General features: G+C 29.7%; 2 protein-coding genes across 4 annotated transcripts in view; both read left to right on the top strand.

Moving 5' to 3' along the window:
* LOC107452389 (zonadhesin-like) overlaps positions 1-10,855 on the top strand; it is a 547,551-nt gene that overhangs the window by 336,513 nt on the left and 200,183 nt on the right. The gene's annotated exons all lie outside the window — the stretch shown is intronic.
* LOC107455496 (CCN family member 3) lies at positions 3,522-8,556 on the top strand. 3 transcript variants are annotated; one of them, XM_043054219.2, is made up of 3 exons: positions 3,522-3,658; positions 4,902-5,078; positions 8,371-8,556. In XM_043054219.2, exons 2-3 carry the CDS (start codon positions 4,910-4,912, stop codon positions 8,526-8,528), a joined length of 327 nt encoding a protein of 108 aa, XP_042910153.1. In that variant the 5' UTR covers positions 3,522-3,658; positions 4,902-4,909; the 3' UTR covers positions 8,529-8,556. The 3 variants fall into 3 exon arrangements, with proteins under 3 accessions (XP_042910153.1, XP_015928565.1, XP_071036068.1); XM_016073079.3 differs by having other exon boundaries at positions 3,569-3,705; XM_071179967.1 differs by lacking the exon at positions 3,522-3,658 and adding an exon at positions 3,694-3,815.

The following is a 10,855-nucleotide window of genomic DNA, read 5'->3' as shown; positions in this document are numbered from 1 at the left end:
TATATATAATATATATAAAAATTCAAAATTGATTAAATATTTTATTCCTTACTGATGGTTTTATAAGACAGACGCTCAATTTACAACTTTATCGTGCCTTCAAAGAGCTCGACGTCTTCAAATACATAAAAATCCAAAAAGTTAAATGGGCTGGTCATGTTATTAGAGAGAACAAAGAATGCCATACATTGAAAATATTCATTGGCCAATTCCTCTGAAGCAGGAGCTTGGGGTCGACGAAACCTCAGATGGTCGACTGCTAAAAAAAGACGCCGCCAATTTATGAGGAATTAATTGGAAGAACATGGCCAAAAATATGGAATCCTTTAGGAAAACGCTTGAGAAAGCGGGCCATACGGGGCTAATAAAGAAGAAGAATGAAATAAAACATTTTTCACTCCATCCACCATCATTTTTGATTAATTAATTTTCATGTATTAAACAATCATTTCAAAAAAAGTATTTTGGCTTATATATGATTTATAACACAATAAATCATAAAAGAGGAATTTCATTACAAATTTAGTAGTTGTCTTTGTATAACTCAACAACATGAATTTAATACATGCGTGTATGCTGAAACATGAGCTTTATTAATTGTTTTTCGGTATGCTAAGCACAAAAAGTTAAATTTCCGTTTTAAAATTTTAATATCCTTAAAATGTATTATAATTCTCACATGCACTTTGAAATGTTACTGCGATGCTGTATTTAAAATTTAATGTTATGGTAGTAATGAAATTGAATGTTTTCTGTGATATATTTCAATTTGTTTCGAAAATAGTGACAGTCTCTGAAGGATTATTTAAAATTTTGAGTTTCTCGAAATTCAAAATTTGAAAGAAAAAAAACTCAAGAATTGAATTTTCAGTAATTTTAGTTTGTATGTCACATTTTTGGAAATTTCTCGGAGATAATGATTAAATGACAATTAATTTAATTATTATGTTACCATATTCAAACAAAATAGTCAAGCACAAACAAGATGCTAATTAAAGTGTTAATAGGGAGAAAACCCTTCATTAACTGCCTTCTCTTAATACGGTAAAATAATCATAATTTTAACGTACCAACTAAGCCCCCCTGATGTAGCCGTTTTTTTTTCCTTGCAAGAGTTATAGCTGAAAAGGTAAATCTGTCAGTCTTATGATAGACAGAATTTGGGTTTGAGTACCATCATTAATACCACAATATATCTTAAATATCCTTCAAAACTTGAAGAGTTTCCAGTGTTATTAAATTTGAGCCTTTCTCTCTCCAATGCCCAGTACCTAAAGTCTAGCCTAGCTCCTGTGTACAGTTAAATTTCTTTTTTAAAGCTTCAAAACTGTAAAAATAAAACATGCTCTATGCCGTAAACTTTGCGGTTAATTGGATGACCAGACTACTGCCAGTCATTTTATCATAAATTTAGAATGAAAATTTTAACAATGTACAACGGTCAATTAGATGTGAACAAGTTTTTTAATATTACTAAATGTTCCTATTTGTTCTGAACAGTTTTAGACGAAGTTTTTGTTAATACTAAAAAAACTTCTGGAGTTATCGTCCAAAAACAGTTATCCCTTCCGGAATTATCCTGTGTTAATTTTCATACTTTATTAGCAAAGTTTTGTCATTAACTTGATTTTTTTCCAAAATGTATATTTTTGAGATTGCATGCACCATCAAATCAAATTAAATTTTTATAACGCATTTCAAATTAATAAAGCAAAAACCATTTGTTTTGTTAATAAGAAATTTTTAGACACATTTATATTAACCTTATATATTATTTATGTAGACAAATTGAATTTGTGATTAAACATTTAGCATTTATTTAATATAAATGAATATGTTTTGTATGAAAAAGTATTTCATATGAGCATAACATTGCATTTTCCAATGAATAAATCAATTTTGTATCCATTAGTGTACCTTAGAATTGTAAGCGTTTGTTTTAATTAACCTTTATTCTATAATATTAAAATGTGTATTGAATGAGATTTATTTTCAATTTTTAACAGAGAGATTCTCTTACAACTGAAATTTTCATAGAGCTTACAACTGATTTTATTTTTTTATATGTAGGTGCCCTAACAAAAATATAAGGTGTTTTCGAGCTTGTTTTGAGGTTGACAGGTGTAGCAAAATACATTTGAAATAGAAAATTAGCTTATGTTTTAACCCAAAAATGACCTCATTAATAAACCTCAATTTCAACTTCACTTGCATCTCACAAAATCAACCTCATATATAACTCAGAAATAATTTTAATTTAGATCCTATGAAATTATTCGCTCCTTAAATATACGAATTTGCTTGAAGTGTAGAAAAAATAATCCTTATAACTCAAAATCAACCACCATAAGCTGGCTGCTCCGACGTAGATTTTCTCCTACCTCAAAACAACCTCAAGTGAGAATAAGACAACATCATATAGGTTGATTATACACCTTGGGAGGTTCATGTTTTGAGGTTGTTTTTGAAATCAACTTCGAATAAGCCTCAAATCAAACTTGGCACTTCAAAATCTCCTCAAATAAACCTCAAAAATTTCTTACATTTCTGTAAGCATTTCATTACTACCTCCTATAATATATAGTTTTTAAAATTCTTGTCATAAATTAAGTTGAAATAGTTTACACATAACTGGTCATAAATCAATATTTATGTGACTAACACTGGAAAACCGATGGAAAATATTAGGAATTAACATTGTTTAATTTTAATTCACATCTAAAACTTTCTAACCGGTTCTGACCGTTGTTTCAGGTAATAAAGAAAATGCGTTTTTGTTAACAAAGCATTGTATATCCAGATCAATAATTTCATAATTATAGCGTTAATTTTAAGTTTCTAAGTATTGTAGTGCTAATTGTGGGTGACGAGCATATTTTATTAAATTAATGTGGTCCAGAAATCATTTTTAAAACTTTTTAAAAAAATCACGTAATGTTTTAATTTATACGCATTCTTTTATCTTAAAAATAGTAAAGAAAATGATCACAATATTCAATAAGTCATTCTTAAGTTTAAAAAGAAACAATAAATGCTTTTAATTTTTGATCTAAATTGAGAATTTTTGCTTCAATATAATATTAAAAAGGTTTAATTAAAACTTTCCAAACTTTAATCTTCTACAGAATATTTAATTACACTTTAAAAAAAACCTAGAATTGAAATTTCACATTATAATTGAAAAATATGAAAAAAAATCTAACAATTTGTGAATTTCTAAAGGAAGAATTAAGGTTTCTATTTTTTACTTTTATACAGTTACCTTTAATAGGTTTTCTTTTGATTTTTTAACTGAAAAATAAACATTAAAAAAACTGACTACAAAGAAAAGAGCCTTCAAAGTTAAGTAAACAACACACAAAAAAAGATCACAAAGCAATTAAAAATTATGGTAATTAGTTCTGGTAATTAGTGGGACTTATTAAATGAATTAGATCCCCTTAGTTTCTAACTCAAAAAGGAAATAAGTAGTTTTAGATAAACAAAATATTCATGATTATATGAAATTTCAGTTTTGTCGTATGTACCTAAATTCTCGTGAGTTCACCTGTCTCATGATTTCATCTTAAATGTCATTATTTTTGATTAATTCCTCGTACAATTTATCTTGGTCACGATTTCCACTAGACTGACTCAATAAATGTGAGACCAGATACGAGTTAGTATAATACTTCAATATTTAACAAATTTCAGCTCTTCTGAAACGTATTGTATCTAATTTATTATCTTTTTTATTTGCTTGCTTATGCGTTTATTTGGTCTTTCTTTTGTTATAATTAAGAGTTTCGAAATTAGGCTGTTTTGCCCATAAAAATGTAAACAATATTAAAAAATATTGCTGTTTGAAAATTATTGTTAAATAAAACTTTTTAAAGTACTTTAAGATGATTAATATATTATTGGAATTATTGACTTATATTTTTAAAGAAAGAAATTTAATATGGTTTTAATTTTTAAATGATATTTGTGTGTTTTATCTTAAGAATTTTGCAATTTTAAGAACTGATAATCTCATTATGGCACATAAATTAATCTTCATATATGTTGTTAATGTTGCGGCTTATTCCTCAAGGTTTAAAAAGCATATTTAAAAGCTAAGTTTAGAAAGAAAATCCAGCTGCAAGCTAGTCTATGCCCAGGAGGTCTTGAATCCTCAAAAGAAAAATGTGTTCTGCGCGTAGCATTTTTTCAAATATTAACTTATTCAAACAATGTATTTGGAAGCACTTTGGTTCAGATATTAAAAATTAATTTAGTTTTTACGAGGAAAATGTTTGCTCTATTCGAGTAAGCTAAATGTTTTATTTGATAATTTTCTCTCTTTGCATAATTTATAATTTCAATAATTATAAATTTTAGCATTTATGCGAAAAACAAACAGGGAGATAAAAACATTATGCAAGGAGTATCATTTTCAGTTCGCATTATTTTATATTAACTTGCAGAAATCGAAAGTTTTAGACATTTTAAGGAAAACAATATCTTTGAAATTCATTAAAATAAATGTACTGTTTTTCAAAATTAAATGTAAACGTTTTTCGGTATTTTCCTCTTCTTAAATTTCAGAAAATTAAAAATCACAAGCTTTATCAACAATACTGAAATTGAGAAAACATTTTTAGTTTATTATAATTTTATTAAAGAGTAGAAATATTAAAATTTTAAAAATAATCATTATCTTTGTAAGTCAGAAAATTATTACTTTTCTTCTTTTATTATAATATAGTTATCTACAAGCTATAATACTCACACACTTACTTATTACGTTTAGTAGATTCCAATAACATACACTGCATTTTTTTGGTTGTAATTGTATGTACAGCTAAAAAGTTAGTGTCAGAAAATTGTTAATGATGATTTAATTGTTAATAATATGCAACTAATTTTATTTTTACTTACAGATAGAATCATGTATAAGGAACTGTTTTTAGTTCTTCTCATTGCCTATGTAGGGCATGCAGCTCTTTGTAAGCCAAAATGTAAGGTGGTAAAAGAATGCCCCCCAGCTGTATGTCCGGTTGGTACAAGGCGTGTTTTAGAAGGCTGTGCATGCTGTGGTAGCTGCGAAGAAGTTTTAGGTAAGTTTCGAATTATCATAATATAATATGTATTATATGTGCTTGTAGTAATAACCACCATCCATTTTTACGTGCTTATTACTAAAAATACGAAATGACCGAAAGCTTTATCGTTTTTACTCAAGTCTAACATAACCTTTTAGTATTTGCTTACGGTACACAGTAAAAAGTTTTGCATAATACTCATCCGAATTCAGTGTTGAAAATGTCTAAAAATTATGTATTATTTCAGGTTAGTACCGAATCGAACATCCATACACATTTTAAAGGGTGTAGTTAAATCAAAAACAACTAAAATAAATCTTAACAAAGCTTAGACTAATTCAAATGCGTTTATTACATTCATGGGTGGCACCAGATAAGAAAGAATAAGAAAAGAATATGGTCTGAATTATTATCTTACCAGCGTAAATTATGGTGAATGTTACTTAGATATATAGGCATAGTTAAAATAATAATTCAAAACAGTATGTTTGCTAAAATGAACAATAGTTTTTCAATTTATCATTTCTGCTCAACTTATAGCTCAGTTTGTTTCATCATACATTTAATTGATTTTGTGGTTTTGTGACCCTTCCCATACAGGGTGTTCTAAATTATACTGATTTTTTTAACTATTTAAAATAGTAGGAATAAGGTTAAAAAAGATAATATATACAGAGTATAAATATTTCTTAAAATTTTGTATTTAGTTCAAAAATGCTTCAAGAGATGGTGCTTCAAATTGTTAATAATAGAAATCGTAAATAAAAGAAAGTCAGCTTTTAATTTTTTCAAACTTTTTCAATAAATGAATATCACATTACTATATTTTCGAACTGACCACTATTACCCATAATCAAACGACAATGAATATTCATCAGTATGCATGAATTTATGCATCAAGACGTAAAAGAAAAATAAGGTACAACTGACTTCCAGTGTCATTCTTTGCCAAATTTTGAACTAATTTCTTGGAAAAAATATGTCTTTTCGCATTTATTTTCTCAACCCTAACTGTTTTCCTGTTAAAAAAAGTTTAAAGAGCGTCATTATAATTTAGGAAAACGTTTAAAACAATATTGATTTTTAAAAAGTCGTCAGTTTAGTTAAAAATTGCAAGGCTACGGAGTTGAACATTAGTAATCGTAAACCAAAAATCTGGTCGACTGTTCAACGTCGGTTATAAATAAATAGTTCTATATACTCTGCACATAGGGACATCTACAATTGCCCTAATGCTCTGCTTGAGTATGTCAATAATCTTCGTACTTGTGGGCCACTTTAGCACTATTTCAATTACAACACTTGCATTTTAACATTTTTAGACCTTTTTATTTTGTATCTTTTTCAGGAATTCTAATTTCATTTTAGAATTGTAAAATACAGGGTGTTTATAAAGTCCCGGACCCATTTTGATGTTTAATAACTCATAAAATAATAAAGATAGATTAAAATTAATAACATAAATGGTTAGATAGACTCAAAAAGTTTCATGACTCTTGTCAATGAACTTCCACGTGTGCCCCCTTCGTCGCACGGAAAATATCAAGTTGATAGTCAATTTCACGCCAGGTAGCGGCCAGCATGTCGGCATCCACAGAGGCTATTGAGGCTTTCTGAAGCACATAATGTTCTCCGACGAAGCATTCTTTCATGTTTCTGCCATTGTTAATCACCATAATGTGAGCATATGGGGATCTGAAAATTCCCATGAATACCGTGAGACACAAAAGGATTCCCCAAAGGTTAATGTGTGGTGTGGACTAATGCATGACCGAGTCATTGAGCCTTCCTTTTTAACAGAAAAAACGGTCTCATCAGTTATATACTTAGACATGTTGGAAAACTTCTTATTTCCACAACTAGAAGAGCTTCGGCCACATGTCTTTTTGCAACAAGATGGCGCACCACCTCATTGGGGTATCATCGTTCGTAGTTCTTTGAATGACCATTTTCCAGGAAGAGGGATTGGGCGAGGAGGTCCAACTCCTTGGCCACCCAGATCACCTGATATAACGCCGCTGGACTTTTTTCTATGGGGATTTATAAAGGACAATGTTTACAGGAGGATCGTGTCGAACATTGATGACCTAAATGCCAGAATTAAAACCGCAATAGCCTCTATGGATGCCGGCATGCTGGCCGCTACCTGGCGTGAAATTGACTATCGACTTGATATTCTCCGTGCGACGAAGGGGGCACACGTGGACGTTCATTGACAAGAGTCATGAAACTTTTTGAGTCTTTCTAACCATTTATGTTATTAATTTTAATCTATCTTTATTATTTTATGAGTTATTAAACATCGAAATGGGTCCGGGACTTTATAAGCACCCTGTACTTTATTCGAATCCTTTATCTTAATGCATTTATATTGTACAGTTTTTAGGTTGTATTTATTATCTTTTTTCGTTTTAAAATATTATTATCTTACTAGTGGGCTGCGCCACCTGCTCACTAACGCTCGCCAACCCCGAAAATTGCTACGCAATCTTATATGGTTTGCTTCGCAAACCAAGCTCGCTTCGCTCGCTACTAACTTGTGTACATTGCAAATGCAGAAAATTCTAAGAATTCAAAACAATCATTCAAATCCATATAACAATTTTTCTTTTTAAAAAAATTGCATCTTTTTAGTAAATACTAAGTCATTAAAATAAATTTGAATTCAAATAAATGACATGTAATTCGTTAAACCTATTAGAAATGTGCTATAGTATAAAATCTTAAGATATAATTTCTAAAACTGATATCTAATATATAAATTCTTGAAAAAAAAGCGCTTTCGACAAAATACTAAAATGGAGACAAAGACTACTCACTTCTGCCTAGCTTAATAGTATGAGATTGCCGCAGCTGATAGGGTGACATTCGGAAGAGATTACATTTGGTGAGAATGCTCTTTCTGGTTATTTCAGTTTCCGTTTTTAAAAGCGCTATATGTTGAGCCATCTCAGCTAGATTTNTGAATTTCGGAAGAGATTACATTTGGTGAGAATGCTCTCTCTGGTTATTTCAGTTTCCGTTCTTAAAAGCGCTCTATGTTGAGCCATTTCAGCTAGATTTGGCATGTGACATTTTTAGCGGCAATCACTGGTCGATTTTCTAGTGTTGCCATTCGGGGAGTTGTAATGAGGCATCCATTTTATCACCTTAAGTTATTTTCGTTCTTCTGAAATTTTATCCAACTTTATTAATTCAAGGTTGATTTTATTCCATTTCAACATTTTGAGTTACTATACATGCCAAATTTTTTCACTGTTGAGTTACTTTTGTTACTTCTCAGTTTAAATACCATGCATTGTTTCAGATGAAGGGGATGATTGCGATCCTCGACCTAAACCGGAAGAAGAAATCTCTGCTGAAGCTGACAATAGATTGACACCAAGAGTATCGGAGAGTTTTCCTCAATGTGGTAAAGGACTTACTTGCGACCCTTGTGTTAAAAAATGTCAAAAAAATGATTAAGAAAAAATAAAAAATATTGCAAAGATTATTTAAGTGATTCTCATTACCATTTTGTTACGTTTTCATTAACTGACTTTTACGTCAATAGGAGGAAAGATCACTTTCTAGAGTACTCAAATTTTTATTTCAAGCTCTTTTCGGGATGGCGATACAATCTTCACTCAACATCTGAGCACTACAAGGATTCTAAACATAATTCGCAGACTTATCTCTTAAAGGAACAAATCCTGAATTAAAGTTATAAGAAATCTTGCGACAGTTCATGTTGAATCGCTTTCCAGCTGTTACGATTTGAATGTATTGCACATTACAATACTGAGTTAAAATTCGATTTTAAAACTATAATTCTTACGACAATTCAAGTTCAATCGCTTCCGTGCTTTTACGATTTGAATGTATTGTCACTTTACAGCCAAACTGAAGTTGCCGTCAAATATTTTAATAGATAGTGAGCTAACATTTTATCTGGAACTTTATTCTAGATGACGAAATGATTCTAGTCTCTTTGTAACCTCTTCAGGCAGAACACATCTTTATATTATCACCAAAAGGAAATTACTGAGGCAAAACCAAATTTTGCCTAGCTAGAGTATTCAAATTTCAGTTAGAGATCTACGTCTGAAAACAAAAAACTTTATACAATGCAAGCAAACTTTGTTGCCGTTTATCGCAAATTAAAGCTTAGAATGCTTTACCTCATCTAACAATAATCGTAAACAACCAAAACTAAAAGAACAGAAAAGGTAAGTGATAAAACTAACTGAAGATTTTTGGAACTAAAATTACAATTTTCAAATAAAATAAAAAAGGAAAGTAATTTTATTTTTGAAAGATATTTGTAAGTTTGCTTTATCAAAAGGCATGGGGAATTTCCACTGATGATAGAAGTATAATATGAAAGAGATATCTCCAATGCTTTTCGATTTTGTCTTCCAAAAATATATTTTGCCAAAAGGAATTAATTAATTATTGATCAAAATTGAAAGAGATGGAACCGATATCAGTCTTCAGCCAGATAAGTTGAAAAATTCGCCTACTAACTTAAATCTTCTTTCTCTTTGCAGAGATTCCAAGTTAATTAGTTCGCAGAGATTATAAGTTAATGTCAATTTTTTTTCCTTCGTTGACATTAAATTAAATTATTACTGCATGTTTGCCAATCCTATGGGTAACTTTGATGGCAATGCTGCAATACATGTATGAGTGTTCTCTTAGAGTCTGTGTATGAGTTCCAAAAAAACAGCAAAACAGAACTAAGACTATTTCTATTATTAACAGAACTATTTTTTTTTTTAAAAATTACGCTTCTTAATGAGGTAATGCAGGTTTTTTTAATCAGCTTCCTGTTCCGGTATTGACAAAAATTTAGTAAAAAAATTATGCTTTTAGCTTTGAGGATTACAAAAAACTAATTATTTTATTCTTTTCAGTCTACTTTAAAAATGTAAATTTTAAAGCTTTTTATTTCATTTTTTTTTGTAATACATGTTTATGCAGGTATTCACGCACTCAAGCTTTTCACTTATATCTACTTTTATAAGTTATCAGAGCATCGCTTTTTCTTGTAATTCAAGAGATTAACTTTCACTTATTTTCATTTTATTTATGATTTGGCTGGTATGGAAATTTAAATTGTTTACTCCATCATTTATAATTTTTATCACTTTTCAAAGAAATTAACCAAAATTTAGAATTCTTTGTTTGTTTATTTTTAAAAAGTATTTCACGAGCCGAGGTGGCTCAAGGGATTAAGCGCTCGCCACCCAATGAGTTGAATACCTAACCACAGTGCTGAAGTAAAATATACTCAGTAGTAGACGAATCATGGGTTAGAGATCCCTTGTCAACAAAGTAACTTAGGAGTTTTCACGGTTTTTCTCAACATGCAACGTAAAAACGGATTAGTCCCATCAATAAATCCTCATTGAAGATAAACTCCTCTGATAATTAGTTATTTTGAAGATAAATTCCATGAAGATAAATTCCTGAAGACGAGTTCCTTTGTCTTCTGGATCCAGTTCAAAATTATAAACCTACGGATTTGAACATTGGTAGTTGTAAGCTTAAAATTAGTTCGACTGTTCAATGACGGTAATAAAATAAAATGAAAGAATTTCTTATGTATATACGTCTACAAAACAATAACCATTTCAATCTTATTCTTTTGAATTTAATGTTGTAGTGTGGTCAATGTGCAAAGTAAACATTTTCACGTAACATTAAAAAGTCTAAAACAAGCATTTTTCGACGGTAATATATTTTTACTTAAAATAAATAAATAAATATATACAGATATATCCACATATATATACACATTTACATATATT

This window comes from Parasteatoda tepidariorum, chromosome 4 (assembly GCF_043381705.1).
Source record: "Parasteatoda tepidariorum isolate YZ-2023 chromosome 4, CAS_Ptep_4.0, whole genome shotgun sequence".
In the NCBI taxonomy this organism is placed as follows: domain Eukaryota; kingdom Metazoa; phylum Arthropoda; class Arachnida; order Araneae; family Theridiidae; genus Parasteatoda; species Parasteatoda tepidariorum.
Note: the sequence above shows the minus strand (reverse complement) of the source record. Positions and strands in the feature narration are given on the sequence as shown.

Excerpts from the sequence above, each read along its gene's own strand:
- LOC107455496 (XM_043054219.2), top strand. The coding sequence starts at position 4,910 with ATGTATAAGGAACTGTTTTTAGTTCTTCTCATTGCCTATGTAGGGCAT. Across the intron at positions 5,079-8,370 it reads TAGCTGCGAAGAAGTTTTAG|ATGAAGGGGATGATTGCGAT; the intron begins GTAAGTTTCGAA and ends GCATTGTTTCAG.